The sequence below is a fragment of the Rhododendron vialii genome, chromosome 1a (assembly GCF_030253575.1).
Source record: "Rhododendron vialii isolate Sample 1 chromosome 1a, ASM3025357v1".
Taxonomy (NCBI): Eukaryota; Viridiplantae; Streptophyta; class Magnoliopsida; order Ericales; family Ericaceae; genus Rhododendron; species Rhododendron vialii.
In genome coordinates this window covers 4,615,446-4,631,711 of record NC_080557.1, presented here as the reverse complement: position 1 = coordinate 4,631,711, position 16,266 = coordinate 4,615,446, and the positions used below count along the sequence as shown (strand labels likewise).

Here is a 16,266-nt window from a genome sequence, read left to right as displayed (position 1 = left end):
TTGAGTTGAGAATTTTCTTTCAAATCACTATCCAAACAAGGCTTATAACTAAAAAAAAAACACTCATTATCTTTATTTTCAATTATTACTTTCATTTGTCACTACATTCATTATTTTTATCTCCAATTATTATCTTCATTTCTTTCTTTTTATGTCCTAATTTTTCTATCTATCTCTCCTCAATGATTCATATCTCTAATTATTATCATACTTTCTGTGTATACGGTCCGGATTGATCAGGTTCTCTAGAAAATCAGTAACCGGACCATTTCAAACGATTCTAGAAAATTGAAAACCAGAACCTAACCAATATATGCATGGAACCTAATCAGAACCAAACCGCAAGACCGGTTCGGTTTTGGTTCGGTTCCGGTTCTATCCAATAAGCATCAAACACTTATTTACAAAATATGAACTCATAAAATTAAAGAAATAGAAAGATAATTTCGTGAAATAGGAAAGGAAAGAAGAAAATAAAAGCTTTCCTAATAAATGAAATTTTATCTCTAAATAAATTAAATTTAGCAAGGAAAAGATTAACCTATCAAATTCGAGAACATATTTAATTACACACACATAAGTATATCTATATTTATTTTAGTTTTAAACGGTCCGGTTCGGGTCTAACCACGGTTCATTAATTGAGAATCAGTAACCGAACCAAAATTAACGGTTCTTATTTTTTTGGAACCATAACCTGACCATAGAATCACAGAACCGGATCAAATTGGACGGTTCGGTCCGGATCGAATCGATTTTACGGTTCGGGCAGTTTTTTTTTAACACCCCTAGTCTCCACTCGTTACTCTAAAAATAAAAATAAAACCCAATTTTGTTTTGAAAACTCATCCAAATAAGAGCATCTCCAATCCACCTCTATTTCTCCAAAATAGAGGATGGATGTAACACATTGAGGGGAGATTTTATAATTTATTCTCTTTTTTCTTCACTTTTTAAGAGAATTTTTGAGGTACCCACCATCCTTTTTAGAGTTTGGTCCTCCAAAAGTAAATTTGGTCCTCTAAAAATAGAGGACCAAAAGTAAATTTGGAGTACAAAATTCCTCCAAACTCTAAAAAGGACGATGTGTCCTTCAAAGATTCTCCCAAAAAGTACAAAAAGTAAAGAAAAAATAAAATAAATTACAAAATCTCCCTGTGTTACATCCATCTTCTATTTTGGAGAAAATGGAGATGGATTGGATATGCTCTAAGGCATGAAAAAGTCAGAACCCCCACGGCGCGCTTTCTCTCTCTCCAAAAGATTTCAAATTAGGTACGTCCTGCTTCCACCCCCAGGCGCGTTCTCTCTCTCGTCAAAAAGATTTCAAATTAGGTCCGTCCTGCTTCCATCATTCTCGTCATCAAATACTCCTAATCTTTAATGCATGCAAATACTGTCAATCTCTAACCCTTACTTCAAAACAATCGAAAAATCTCCCCATTTTTCAGTGACTGAAAAACCCTAGTCTGGATCGATTTCTCGTGGTATTTGACTTTGATAATGTATCTCTTTGTTGTTGTCGTTTGAAGATATGGAGCCTGGAGACATGGCGCTTGAGAACGAGATGAAGAACGGAGCCCCTGTGGCTGTGGAGTCTCCAACCTCTGTGCTTGAGGACGAGGTTTTATTTGCTGTTTCTCTTTTTTCCTCGTTGTTTACGCTTCCTATTGGTCATATTCTATCGTCTGTACGTGTTACGTAACCGGATCTGTACAGCCGGCCCCACTCTGTCCTGTTCTGTTCTTCACTCGTTTGATTTTTTTTGGGGTTTATTTGGGTCCATGAGAGTTTCTACTTTCTGATATGCTCATATAGATACTCTGTGTGTATTGTTCTGTTACGGTGAAGAAAATAAGAAAACTTTGGAAATGCTATGTGTTGTGCTTGAACAAAAAGAAAGCAGAAATGCTAGAAACAAAGAAAAATTACCCCGAAACTATCCCGAAAAGATCAACTAGTGGTTGAGATTCACTTTGATGTGTGTGACACAATTATCAAAGTGATTTTCAACCATTGATTGCTGTTTTCAGAGTACTTTCGGGGTAAATTTTCTTTGTACCTAGCATTTCCCAAAAGAAAGTAGAGTTTATTTTTTTACTGTACTTTTCTTGGGAAACTAGTAAAAGGGTTACTTATCCAATGTGGATGCTGGTTATTCAGCTGCTTCTGTTGTTGCTTTTATCGTGCACTAATGGATCAGTTGCTGAGCTATTAGCATTGTAAAGTAGTAACTGTTACTTTTTATTCGTAGTTTGTAGTTCTCCATTTTTTGCTGCATTTGCTGCTGTCGAACCGTCGAAGAAGTAATTTTGTCCTGCATTTGAACAACATGCTTTGTCTTATTCATCAAATAATTAGGATACTGTTAGTTCCTAATTTCTGCTTTTTGTGCTTTATCAGTGTTCAATTCTCTCATTGTGTAATATCTCATATATATTGCTCTACACTTACCCTGAAGGATGTATCCAAGGAGGAAATTGGATTCAAATTGGAGGAGGAAATACTTCTTGACGCCAAAAATGGAGATTCTTCTCTTGTATCAAGAGCTATGGCCGAGGAGGAGGAGAAGTTGCTGGAATCCCGGGTGAAGGAAGAAGGAGAAAATCATCCCACAGAGGCACCACGCTTGAATGATACGCAGTTCACAAAACTGGATGAACTTCTAACACAAACCCAGCTTTACTCGAAATTTCTGCTAGAGAAAATGGATGTCATTACAGTTGTATCCACTCATGCCTTTTCTAGGTGAAAATTTTATGTTGTCATTGTTTTCTCTTGTAACTGATAAATTCTCATGAATGATATTCTTAGAATGGCGTGGAGGAAGATGATGACACTGTTAAAGGAAAAAAGGGAGGTCGTGGTTCAAAAAGAAAAACGGCAACAAACTACAACAATGTATGCCTTTCTTTGTGTCGTCTAATTTCATTTGATTTTGATATGGGAGTTTTAGTGATGAATCCTCTGGACTAATACCCATTTGTCCGTAGTATGTGATCTAATAATAGTATGATGATCATTTGGTTTGTTCTGGGTCCTGTTTTAGTTTTACGTTTGGTATCATAACTTTTTGGTCTCTTAGGTGTAATTGTTCTTTGTTCCTTGTCAATTTATTTTTGGCCTGCAAACTACATGAAAAATGGGAAGTTTTTATCCATCTCAGAGAAAGGCCAAGAGAGCTGTTGCAGCCATGCTTACAAGATCTAAAGAAGGCACTGATCCTGAAGATAGTAACCTTACTGAGGAGGAGAAAACTGAGAAGGAGCAAGGCGAACTTGTACCCTTATTGACAGGTGGTAAGTTAAAGTCCTATCAGCTTAAAGGTGTGAAGTGGCTGATCTCCCTTTGGCAAAATGGACTGAATGGGATCCTTGCTGATCAAATGGGGCTTGGGAAGACAATTCAAACTATTGGCTTCCTTGCACACTTGAAAGGAAAGGGATTGGATGGGCCGTATCTGGTCATTGCTCCACTATCTACGCTCTCAAATTGGGTTAACGAGATATCAAGGTAACTTTCCTTGGGATTCCTTATCATAGTGATGGGGCCCTAGCGATTGGATATATGGTTTACCTTTCTGAATCTTTTTCTTTGGTCAATTATCTTAAATCATGGATTTATTTTGTTCTTGGAGGTTTATGAAATACTGAAACTCTGTTGGACTCCTCTTTTTCCTTTTTGTTGAAAGGTTTACGCCGTCAGTGAATTCAATTATCTATCATGGCAGTAAGAAAGAAAGGGATGAAATAAGGCGGAAGTTCATGCCGAGAACAACAACTCCCAAATTCCCCATCGTAGTTACTTCATATGAGATTGCACTCTCTGATGCCCGGAAACACTTGAGGCACTATAACTGGAAATATATTGTGGTAGATGAGGTAACCAGTGAAAGACTCTCTCTCTGTTGTAAGCATATGGTCAGGCTTGCATGTTTTAATAGACACTTCTACTCTGATATCTGAATCATCTATCTCTTTCATCCTAAAGGGGCACAGGCTGAAAAACTCAAAATGCAAATTATTCAAGGAATTGAAGCTTTTACCCGTTGAAAATAAGCTTCTATTGACTGGAACTCCTCTGCACAACAATTTGGCAGAACTTTGGTCATTGTTGAACTTCATTTTGCCCGATATATTCTCATCCCTTGAAGAATTTGAATCATGGTTAGTATGGTATTGGCTATTTTTGCTTTCCTCGTTCTTCGTAGTTGAAGTATGTGATTTATGATACCCTTTGAGCTCTCTCAGTTAATTAACTGAATTTGTATGTTTCTTCATAAGAAAATGCTCTGACCAATACTTATAGCCTCCACACTCTGCAGAGATTGCTACATGTTTTTATGCACTAATAAACATTTAAATCTTGAGGAATGGTTATTCATGTTATTTCAAAACAGGTCATCTGAGGCAGTCTTCCTAGACCGGAGTCAAGTTCTGCAAGTAATTGCAGATAACCAAGACTGCCAATTAAAGGATTAGCTATTGTCTGCATATTGTAAACAATAGAGGACATGTCAAAATAGTTAGTTACCCCACTTCTGTAGGTCCTCTGCTCTAGTTAGTTATCCATATTGGCTTAGGTGGACTCTTATGTTATCAGGATTGAGAGCTGTGTTTGTGAAGCACTAGAAGATTTCATTAAGCGCTTATTGGGAACTTTTATATCCTCTTACTTGGAAGAAATGATAGTATGAACAACTTTGTTATGGAAACTGAAATAGCACAGGTAGACATTGTTTATTCTGAGTATGTGGTGTGCGAGGCAGCCAAGGCTGATCCATTCCTCAGTGACATCCATTCCTGAATGTTTTGACCTATGGTGCAGCAATGTTTTCCCACATGGAATGTAGTTGAAGTTGGTTGATTTTTAATAGATTGACCTGCATATTTGTTATGGGAAATACTTCTTTGCACTGATGTCAGTCTTCTTTTGCTTTTCCCGCGCAAATCATGTTTTTGCACCACAGTTGGCCTTGTTTAGGAGTTTTTATCCATGATAATTTTTATGGAGTTATGTATGAGGAAAACTGAGGTCCAGTGACCATTTGGTTTACTTCCCTTGCCCTTGCTATACATTGACATTTCGGTTATATATTTAGGTTTGATCTTTCGGGGAAGTGCAGCAATGAAGCCACGAAGGAGGAGATTGAAGAGAACAGAAAGGCTCAAGTTTGTACTCATTTCTGGTTTTGGATGTTTTACCTTGCTTCCAACATTTTAAGGGTTCTGTGGATATTCTTGATGTTTTTTATACTGGCAGGTTGTAGCAAAACTCCATTCGATCTTGCGTCCCTTTCTCCTTCGAAGAATGAAATCAGATGTTGAACAGTCGCTTCCTCGGAAAAAAGAGATTATCTTATATGCTACCATGACTGAGCATCAAAAGAACTTCAAGGACCATCTAATAAATAAGACACTCGGAACTTATTTGTGGGAGAAGGTGGATACTGGTAAGAGATTTGCTTCACGTACGGGCTGCTTGGGCTAAGATACTAAGGAGGGGTTCCGAGATTATATCAAATTTAGTCTGGACGAAATGGTGGCTGTCAATTTGGTAGTTTTATTATTCTTTTTTAACTCAGAGTTATGTGATTTTGTGATTGTTCATCCTTAACTAAGAAGCACGTGTTCGGGTACAGTAGAACAACAGAACAATTACCAAATGTAGGGTATGGGTACTGCTATAACAAATGCGCCTTTATAATATTACACTTAAAATAAATGAAATAGATAAAAGACTTTGGCGATTAAGAATCCAACAACAAATAACTGTTTAACGCCAACCTTAAGTTGCAAATCAAAATTTGATGCCATTGTACTAGAGAACCTATCCTATGGACAGAAATCTTTGTTCTACAATAATTGCAAGAATAGAAACATTAAGTCTTATAAACTTTGCTCCATTTCTGTATTTGGTACGGCTTGATATATATTGGGGGTACTTCTGAGGTATGGCAAAAATCATAGGAAAAAATATCGGTATGTGTTCTGTGTGCCCGGAATGTATTTAAATTTACCAGGCCACAGTACCTGGCACTGGTACGTTACAGGTATGAGTACGGCGGGGTTTTAGAAGTACCCGTGCTTCACAGCTTCACAGATCCTAGTATAATACTACATGTTGTAAATCTAACAGGCTTTGTCCATCATATACATGGCGTATGATTTGCTTCAGATTTCACTTTGAATGCTTCTAGTGCTGGAGCGAAATTCGTGTTTTAAGTTTGTTACCAGATTTAGCTGAGAGAAGTTTAACTCGGTGACTTAGTTTGAGATGGTATCATGTTGCCATCAATTCAAATTTCACAGTTCACATTATAAATAATCTTCGTGGTTCCAGCCTTGATTTGGTATTCGGTGAGTACTCGTCGTACACTTAGGTTATAGATTCGGTTCAAATACTCATTCATTCAGGATATTTTCTGCATTGGTAACTAGATGGTTCTATCTAATCATTGTCTGATGACTCTGATCTCATTCCTGAAGTATGTCTTACAAATTCCCCTGCTAAGTTTGAGTTTCAAATGGCAGGACATCGTATGAAAGGGAAGCTTACCAACGTGATGCTTCAGCTTAGGAAGAACTGCTACCATCCTGATCTTTTGGAGTCAGCATTTGATGGCTCATGTATGTCTCTTGTAACTTCTTTTACGTCTTAAGCAAAGCTGGAGTTTCACAATTTTGAGAAATTTTTGTGCGTGGCTTTCATGACAGACTTATATCCACCTGTAGAGCAGATAGTTAATCAGTGTGGAAAATTTCAGTTGCTGGACAGATTACTAGCAAAGCTATTAGCTCGCAAGCACAAAGTATGTTGTCAAGTAAAGTAGTCAGTCCTTTTCTCATAGGTTGGATGTTTCTCATATGTTTGTTTGGCAAACAGGTGCTGATCTTTTCTCAGTGGACCAAGATTTTAGATATAATGGACTACTATTTTAGTGAAAAGGGATTTGAAGTTTGTAGGATTGATGGCAATGTGAAACAGGATGAAAGGGGAAGACAGGTAAGTGCTTCACTGTAAAATTGAATGACTTCTTGTAGTCAGCTTTGTGCAGTTGCAGACATGGTATTGAGTTTGTCTGGGCAAAATTGTGGCTCTTTCAAGATAGTTATATGTTTTTGACTGGCATGTGTAGACTGGTCTATACACTTGAGGTTGATAATTGTTGATTGTAGCACTAAGCTAATCGTGTGGGGAAGCTGCAAATCATCTGTGACTTCTAAGTTCTAATGATACCTGTTCTCTAGACTTGGAATCATGACATATTAGCAAATTTTAAGTGTGTATTTATCTTTAACTTACATTGTTTTTGGTTTTGCATGATGTAAATTCATGTCATTTTTTACATTACCCTTTCAAGTTGATAGGCTTGGACTTGGTAATATTTTCTTCTGATGTTCCCCCATCTTTTGTAGTTTATCTAAGCAGAAGTCTTGTTTTTTCTTTCCCAATTTGTCCCTGAATTTTATCTCGCGCAAATGTCCTCTTTCTTATATCCTCTTATTTGTTCAGAGTTCAGACTTAGATCCCTTCATCTCCAGTTTTCCTATTACTATTTGGAAAGAGAAGATGTTCTTGCTCATGAGTTTAGATGGTGTCTGGCTAAATCAAATTGGTGTTGCTCTATACCGGTGTTACATTGTAGGCACTACGTGGTTCTACAACCCACCTATCTTGGTGCAATTTTAGTTTTGGATATTGAAGCTGAAGGTACTTTCAAAAATGTACAGTGTGAACATCTGAAATAACAGACACATGAATGATAGTAGTATGCTCAGTGCTAGACTCATCCAGAGAAAAACTATTGCACTTTTGCTGTCCATATTTTGATGGAGGATGGCTTGTCGTCTTTCTATCTGATTTGGTGTCCATTATTTGTTCTTAGATGCCATGTCCAGTTATAGTTAACCATGCAATCTAAGATTGCATGAATAGTAGGTGTGACACGGTACAACAGGGATTCGTTGGGGATATGTTGAAGGAGATTAGGAGAATAGGAGATAAATCTTAATATGTATAAGTATAAAGTAGATACTTGGCATGTTTAAAAATTCCATAGGACAACCGGTAATGTATTCAAGAACTAAGCGTCTATGGTAATTTTAGCCCTCCACCAATTACTAAAAATTGCATTTTGAACTTCCTAAAATATCATTTTGGCATTTTAATATCCCCTTCCCTTGTGATTACGTCTCACCACTCCCGAGTACTCCAACTCAAAAGTTATGACCAAAAAAAGGGACACATGATTTCTCGTCTAAGAAGCACGTACAAGATAAGGGATGCTGGCACGACACCGACACACGGTCAGGTCATTTCTCCAAAAATTGGGACACGGACACATCGGCGACCATCGAATGTGAATTGTATTGTAGAGGTATGTTATGATTTCATATGAACGACATATTAATGAGCCCTTAGCATGTTTCAAGAGTGTTGCCAACATGTCCAAGAGTATCCACAATGTGTCTAAGTAAAAGAAATATAATCAAAACATTAGACAAGTATTTAGGCATGTTCAATACGTGTACAGAGAGTGTCGTGACCAACATGTGTCGGACACGCATAAGTGAGGCCGGTAGATGTGTCCGTGCTTCTTAGTTTCTTGTCTCCAACATGTCTATGGAGCCTGTCACTGTGAATATATGTGTAGCGGCTGTTATTTTATATTATTCATAAGGGTAGTTTAGTCATGATATTAATTAGGGTTTAATTAGGTTTCCTAGCCTTTTTCTATTTAATCTAGTTTAACTTGTATTGTTTGTAACATATACGTATTCACGTTTTATGCAATAAGCCTGTTATGGCTTTTCTCTCTCCTTTGCAAAGTATCAGTCACATGTTTCCATGTGTGACACATGATGCCTTTGCAAGTGTATGTGTTTCGTAGTTGCAATTATGGTTTCTAGTTGATAAAGTTAAATGGCGGATGGTGTGTATTTTCTTCCTATCTCAGTTGCTGTCAATTCTTTGTTCTGCTCAACTGCAAAACCTGCTACTTTTCACTGTTAATAATTTTTGGTCTGCTGCTAATGTTGAATTGAACATACAGATTGAGGAGTTCAATGATGTGAACAGTAGTTACAAAATATTTCTTCTTAGCACTAGGGCTGGTGGGCTGGGTATCAATCTTACTGCAGCTGATACCTGCATTCTTTATGACAGTGACTGGGTAAATTCTTTTTATTAAATTCTATTTCTTGTTTTTTATTCTGTAGTTTTGTGCCGCACCTTACTTTGCTTTTGTTTGTTCCTCTTTGGAGGTATTTGACATTTTTGATTGTTTTTTGCATCCCAGAATCCTCAAATGGATCTACAAGCTATGGATAGATGTCATAGAATAGGTCAGACAAAGCCTGTTCACGTTTACAGGCTGGCAACAGCTCTGTCAGTTGAGGTATTTTATAGATGCCTACGGTCATTGTTTCTATATATTTTGCTTCAGGTGTATATTATTGTGATGAAACTGATGAATTTTATGCTACCAGGGTAGGATTTTGAAAAGAGCTTTCAGTAAATTGAAGCTTGAGCATGTGGTGATTGGGAAAGGGCAATTTCAGCAAGAAGGAACCAAGGCTGGCGGTATAGATGGCATGGAGGTTTGTGATACTTGATGTAATAGATTTTTTTTTATACCAGCTACGTAGCAGGGGTACTTCGTAGGGGGACATGTTTGGTGTCACACGCTTGTTGGAGACCGACACAGGTCTAATGGGCAATTCCAAAGATATTGGGTCATGTCCTCCAATTTTTTAAAATTTAGGTGAGGGAGTGTTGGTGTCATGTCCATTTTTCTGTCGCGTGCCCCTGTTGGTGCTACATGGTATACCAGCTACATCCACTATATTTGGGGTATCTTCCTGATTTAGATAGCCAGTCCAAGTCCCAGTGATGCTTTCTTATGTACTAGTGACTTTTGATTGTGGACGATTCCAAGAGCCCTCATATTTTCATAGTATTGAAATTCCATGATGAGTACAGCGTTACATCCTCATGGTAGTCGAATTGGGCAAAGGGTATGAGATACATGCTTGATGCCTAGTTGGCCGTGGACCCAAAGAACATTAGTCGTCAAGCTAACTAACCGAGGCCGGTGGCCTAGCGGTTGTGCAGCTGCACTTAGGGGCAATGAGGGATGTTGATGACCTTATGGTTTAATGATGGGTTGGGGTTTGGATATTGTCTCAATTTCTTTAACATTAGACCCAAAAAAAAAAAACTTTTAACTATGCATGAACTTTTCATTCTATAAGAAAAACCTCTACTTTAGTTCTGTGAAAAAATAAACGATTATTTGAGAGAGAAATTTGGTTGTCCTACTATCCTTTGGCATAAAGCGGGAGTGACGGGACAAATGTAACTGCCTAACTGGAGCTGGCACTCATACTGCCGAGTCTGTATAACGTAGTATATGGCATACAAGAGTACATGTTGGTGTTTTTGCGACTTGTTTTAGTTGTTTCAGGTTTTCATGCGAAGTTCAATGTTTAACTTCTCAATCTCATTACTGATTTTTAATTTCATTTCATCCAAGTTGAAGATTCAATTTTTTCTTGCTCCTTGTGATTGCCTTGTGAATGTGCCTCTAATACGGCATGAATTCACCTCTTCTGTTTTCCAGACTGATCCTTTGTTTTTATTGGAGATGTTTAACTATTTACTTCACACCATAAGTGTTACCATAAGTGGTAAGGCCCTTATCTATTGCTGTGTTACATCAGGAAGAGGAGCTGCTTGCGTTGCTCCGTGATGAAGAGGATGATGAAGACAAGATGATACAGACAGATGTGAGCGATGAAGATTTGGAGAGGATCTTAGACCGCAATGATCTCATTGCTGGTGCATCAAATGAAGACGGGAAGCCCGAGTTTGCTGCAAGTTCGCTTCCGCTGAAAGGGCCTGGCTGGGAGGTTGTGATTCCAGCCGCAAGTGGTGGCGTGCTCTCCACTCTTAACAGTTGATAATATCATCGGCAATATGTATGTATGTATGTAATGGGATTTTTGATTTGTGAGGCGGGGCCTTTTAGGATGCCGGTAGTTCATGATCTGGAAACTCTGATCCAAGGCTTTCTTTCGGTTTTGAGAACCAGTTCCTGGAATGGGGTATAGTTTCTAGGAAGGAAGCTGTTCTTTGTTTTGTAAATGGAAAAATCCGGTGTCTCGGTGATTAGGAAAAGTTGAATTACTTTCTATTCTAAAAGGTTCGATTATTATCTTGTGTGCTTGTTTGCACTGATTCTAGTTTTTGCACTAGTTTCCGCCTTTTATTACTCCCAGAAATGCTACACACATACAATCACAATCTGTGCACAGATTGTGCACAGATTTTGTTGTGGAGCCCATCACGGGTTCCACACAAATCATCCGAGCCGTTCATTAAATGTAAAATATTTTTTTAAGGACCCCCGTAAAAAATAATCTCAATTCGATACTTATAGATGCTCGATCCAATCGTATAACTTTTCATTATCCGAAAATCTGAATGAAAAGTTAGATGGTTGGATGAAGCACCTATAGGTATTGGATTGAGTTTATTTTTTACAGGGATCCTTGAAAAAATGTTTTACATTTAATGAACGGCTTGAATGATTTGTGTGGGACCTGTGGTGGGCCCCACAACGAAATCTGTGCACAATCTGTGCACAAAAATCTGTACCGGTAGCAGGACTCTATTACTCCTATTTGACAGCATTTAGGAGGTCATTGCATGGGTTTAATCTTTTTTTTTTTTAAGGAAGAGTAGAAAAGTAATTCCACACACTAACTTACCTAGGTTGTTTAATCTATTTTAGATCATTCAAAGAATTGCTTATTCAGAAATTCGACAGGATATGATACGATACTCACCTTTAATTGATAGTGTAGTATCTTATAAAAAATGAATAGATATTGTAGCATGAGTTATTTTTGCTTATATTTTGTGTTGGAGGGGTGAATATACACAATTGAAAAATAAAGAGACAACAAATTTTTTTTTAATTGGCAAGAGAGACAACAATGTTAGTATTTGATTAAATGACAATACTAATCCAAAACTTAATCTTTTATTTAATTTTGGCCCATAGCTTGAAGTAATTGTTGTTGGTATCGTTATTTTGTTTAAAAGGATTGTAACTAAACCTCATTAGGACCAATTTTAGTACAAAGTTGTTTCATAGCTCGATCCGTCTGGATTTAATAGTTTTTTTTGGGAGTTTGTTTCATTTTTCAATCAATTATATCTTATAATTTATGTTTTATGTAATTTTGAAAACATTATCTTATAGAATTAATTGAGATTTATTAAACGAGATCCATATTTAATATAAAATTTATTATCAATTTAAATATATAACTCATTTTTTATCCGATTAGAATTGAACGAAAGACTATTAAATCCGAATGGAAGAAGCATTATTTTTTCAAACAAAAAAAATGGAAGGAGGGCGTGCTATAATTTTTTATTTTCAATGTAATAGTAGGTTTTTTAAAAATAACTCCCTTTGGCTCCATCGTTGCTTATAGAGACTTTAGTAACAATACTTTTGAGTATTGGCAAGCTAAAAAAATCATCTGAGAAACTTAGGGATTGGCCTATTGGTTAAGGGTTGGAATTTAGGAGTTTGTTCAATTTTAATATCTCAGGTTTGAAACATCTGAGGCGTTATTAGCTCTTTTGGGATCAATTCATATAAAGTTTTGCTCTTATTGTTATTAGGCCGCTCGCGAGTGAATAATGAGATTGAAATTAATCAAGTTGCGTGTATCATAATCCAAACACATGAGTTATCTTAAAAAAAAACAACTCATAGTCGATGATTGATTTGGGCGTGAGGGTGCCGTGGAAATCCTGTGATGGTCTATTGCCGAAACGTTTCTGCCAATCAAGCCACGCGTGCGCAATGATTGAGCTGCGTCCTTTGGTTGCTCAATTTTTTTTTTTTGAACAGTTGCTCATTCTATGAACACTTTTACCGATCATTCTCCGACCACAGCTCTCTCACATGTATGTGGGGCTCATCTTACAATTAATTGTGGAGAGCCGACACATATGTGAGAGATGTGTGATCGGAAAGTGGTATGTAGGAGTGTACATAACAATAACGGAAATTTAGTGCTTTTCAAAGTTTTACCTAGAATCACGGCCTAGCCTGGGCATAATTAAGCCCATCAAGTTGGGCTGCTCAAAAAATCCGGTACGAATCGAATCGATATCGATTTGAATTTTGTCTATAAATTAATAGTCCGAACTTGAATTCAAAAATTCGAAATTTTAACCGAACTTGACCCACAAAATATAGAATTGTTTAAGAGCCCCTAAAGGTCAGTGTATTGCGGTTGTCATGTTTTATGGGATGTGTTTTTTACTATTTACTTATTTCCAAAATGAAAAATGGTAAGCCCCTTGTGTATTGCAAAAAGAAAGCGATAATTTTTTTTTTTATCTTGAGCATCACTCCGTTGCCAAGTGAAAACTGGAAGTTTGTTTTAGGAAATTTGAGGTTGATTTTTTGAAATTAAAAGTATATAGGTGCTCATAAGCCATTGCTTCCGTCGAGCAAAACGAATTTATACTTCTCATTCTTTGATTTCTATCATATTCTTGAACCCACTAACCAAAAATCCTAACTCTGTTACTGGTTCCTTTAACAGCACCCCATAAAATGCGGAAACAAACAAAGTTAGATCAGATCGCATATCATTTGATTCAATCGATCGACATTATAAATGAATCCTTGTAATCCATTAATCCACGGTTTCTTCTTTACACACAAGTGAAAGATGAATGAAGCAAAGAGGAAAAACTAGATTAAGTGGCATCCACACAAAAACAAATAAAGTTAATTGGGAGGCCAATCCGTACATTAGCAAAATTTAAAATTTTCAAGAACATACGAGGAGGTTAAAAAACTTTCCAGAACAGCTCCCTCATAGAATCCACGTCCTTGAAGCTGTACAACATCAAGGAAAAAATAATTTTTGTTAGACTTTGCAATAATTACCAAAAAAAAAATTCTAATTATCTATGTTTTTTATAAAATGCATATAAATTTTCTCACCTAGTCTTGGTATTTTCCAATCAAGATCGTCGTTGACGGCCCAGAAGAAGTACCCGCGAAGTCCAAGGGCCTCGACGTATGCTATCTTCACCGTCGTCGACCTGACATCATCGTACGTTATCCACGAAGTCCCTGAGTACGAATATGTGGATACTGTATCCACGTCATACACCACTGTGGCATTATTCGCCTTGTTGAACGCTTCCACCTGGGAAAAAGTCAGAACCCCTTCAGCCCCGGGACCCAACCCCACGGCGGGCGCTCCGATACCGTTTACACTCGGGTCTTTGAGCTGCCAAGTCCGCCCGTACAATGGCAGGCCCATGATCAACTTTCTTGGATGGAGCCCCGCATCGATCCATGACCGAAGCCCATAACTTGTACTTACGTTGCTTAACGGGTCGAACAACCCGGCTAGGGTCCCCGTTGCAGTGGTGCCCCATGACCCGTGGTAGTCGTAGGTCATCGCGTTGACCCAGTCCAAGTTCCGGTTAATCGAGTCGACAGGATACGTCCGGACGACTGCGCTGAGGAAGAATTCCACAGAGAAGTACACGGTCGCAGTTAGCAAGAGTGGGCTGCGGCACGTTGCATTAGCCTCCTTTCGAACAGCGGCCCGCCACTCGTGGAGTAGGTAGCCCAAGTTTTCCATGTCTGTTGAGTTTTGAGGAAACTCCCAGTCAAGGTCAATCCCATCAAATCCGTATTTCCTCGCCACTTCGATGGATGAGTCGATGAAACTCGCGCGCCATGATTTCTGCGACGCCATCTGCGAAAAGGTGTTCGGGTCTGCACTTGCTCCACCGATCGAAACAAGCGTCTTGGCTGGCGGACTCTTACTGGAAACCGTGGACGTAAAATTCCAGAGCGTTAAAGCCGTTGAATTCGAGATATCAAACCACAAACTGACATTGTTAGGTACAAGAAAGGCGTAGTAGAGGTGGGTGAACAACCTCGTGTCGATAGCTGAGGCCGGGAAACCGGCATACGAAGGCCAATAAGCCCCTTTGACTGCCCGAGAAGATGGTTCTCTAGCCATGGCCGTGTGATTCATGGCGATAGCCAAGATGAAAACAACATAGAGGTAGTAGTAACCTTTTAGGTGTGCCATTTGGATTTTTCTGTGGGGATAACCAATTCACTATTTCAAATGTTCTTCCAATATATATACTCTATGTGGGAGATCATGCCTTATATATAATTATAAAATTCAACAAGATTATTAATGAATGGGGTAGGCATAAAATTAATGTTCCTAGATTGCCGTCCCAATTGATGAGACTCATTCAACATGGTGATCATGTTCATGATGTCAAATTCAAAAGAGGGAATATGGATATCGGCATGCATGGTGTGATGGACCACAAGGCACCATTTAGGATATGGCTATCAGGGGTGGGTGTTGTGTAGGGGTGCAACGAATGGTGTGATGGACCACAGAGAGGTGTTGTGCATCATTTGAGTCGTTCGTTTGGCAATCTAGAATGGTTCAGAGTTTATCTCGGCAATGAATAGCTCGGATGCTACATGGTTGAAATAAGATCTGAACCGTTGAATTACCGAACGAATGACTTGATAATTTGGGTGGACAATAAACGAATCCTACGGAGCCGAACAATACTTAAGCTTGGTTTTGAAATGCAACAAATTTTAAAAGTGGGAATATGGATATCGGCATGGCCGGTGTGATGGATCCACAAGGCACCATGTAGGATGACCACTACTTGACGATAAACGAATCGCACGAGCCGAATATTACTTAAGCTTGGTTTTGCAACGTAACGAATTTTAAAATTAAGTTCAACTTTGGCTTATTTAATTACGAGGGGCGAGCTGATTTCAGATAAGCTCTAACCAAAACAAGCCCGAGCTCATATCAAATAGCTAGAAGTTTGTAAACATATAAGTCGAACGAGGCGATTAGTAGTGTTGGATTTTCCAGTTGTCCTCCCAAGTGGGTTGATAAATCAACCTCATAGGATTACTCCCCAAAGGTGTTGGCAACTACTCCCAACCGTTTCACGCGTATTGCCTTGAGAGGGGGAGCCGGTGGTTTTCCTCCCGGAGAGTTTTTTCATCTTTGCGTATGTGTGATATGTATAAATGGAGTTTTTCTCTAAGTTACTGTGTGTTGTGTGCGTGAGTGGCCTCCGATCCCAACAAGTTTTTTGTTTAACAGAGTTTGAAAAAAAATTCAATTAACTTGGTTTGTGGAAATGACA

At 38.2% G+C, this 16,266-nt stretch overlaps 2 protein-coding genes across 4 annotated transcripts; one reads left to right on the top strand and one right to left on the bottom strand.

Moving 5' to 3' along the window:
• The first annotated feature begins 1,239 nt into the window (after nucleotides 1-1,239).
• On the top strand, nucleotides 1,240-11,221 carry LOC131298561 (ATP-dependent DNA helicase DDM1-like). 3 transcript variants are annotated; one of them, XM_058324048.1, is made up of 16 exons: nucleotides 1,240-1,275; nucleotides 1,533-1,624; nucleotides 2,462-2,725; nucleotides 2,815-2,901; nucleotides 3,167-3,513; nucleotides 3,692-3,881; nucleotides 3,991-4,166; nucleotides 5,102-5,171; nucleotides 5,263-5,452; nucleotides 6,534-6,629; nucleotides 6,717-6,811; nucleotides 6,886-7,005; nucleotides 9,056-9,175; nucleotides 9,302-9,400; nucleotides 9,492-9,602; nucleotides 10,725-11,221. In XM_058324048.1, exons 2-16 carry the CDS (start codon nucleotides 1,535-1,537, stop codon nucleotides 10,962-10,964), a joined length of 2,295 nt encoding a protein of 764 aa, XP_058180031.1. In that variant the 5' UTR covers nucleotides 1,240-1,275; nucleotides 1,533-1,534; the 3' UTR covers nucleotides 10,965-11,221. The 3 variants fall into 3 exon arrangements, with proteins under 3 accessions (XP_058180031.1, XP_058180026.1, XP_058180037.1); XM_058324043.1 differs by having other exon boundaries at nucleotides 1,265-1,335; XM_058324054.1 differs by lacking the exon at nucleotides 1,240-1,275 and having other exon boundaries at nucleotides 1,357-1,624; nucleotides 2,462-2,722.
• Nucleotides 11,222-13,709: 2,488 nt separating this feature from the next.
• LOC131298633 (class V chitinase CHIT5b-like) lies at nucleotides 13,710-15,211 on the bottom strand. Its single transcript, XM_058324113.1, has 2 exons — nucleotides 14,045-15,211; nucleotides 13,710-13,936 (listed from the first exon to the last, which is right to left on the bottom strand). The coding sequence occupies exons 1-2, from the start codon at nucleotides 15,153-15,155 to the stop codon at nucleotides 13,914-13,916; spliced, it is 1,134 nt and encodes a 377-aa protein (XP_058180096.1). The 5' UTR covers nucleotides 15,156-15,211; the 3' UTR covers nucleotides 13,710-13,913.
• Nucleotides 15,212-16,266: the final 1,055 nt, after the last annotated feature.

Bases quoted from the DNA above. Each gene is read 5' to 3' on its own strand.
- LOC131298561 (XM_058324048.1), top strand. From the start codon at position 1,535: ATGGAGCCTGGAGACATGGCGCTTGAGAACGAGATGAAGAACGGAGCC. The intron at 2,726-2,814 runs GTATCCACTCAT...TGATATTCTTAG, and splicing joins AAATGGATGTCATTACAGTT to AATGGCGTGGAGGAAGATGA. The intron at 9,176-9,301 runs GTAAATTCTTTT...TTTGCATCCCAG, and splicing joins TTCTTTATGACAGTGACTGG to AATCCTCAAATGGATCTACA.
- LOC131298633 (XM_058324113.1), bottom strand. From the start codon at position 15,155: ATGGCACACCTAAAAGGTTACTACTACCTCTATGTTGTTTTCATCTTG. The intron at 13,937-14,044 runs GTGAGAAAATTT...GATGTTGTACAG, and splicing joins TTGGAAAATACCAAGACTAG to CTTCAAGGACGTGGATTCTA.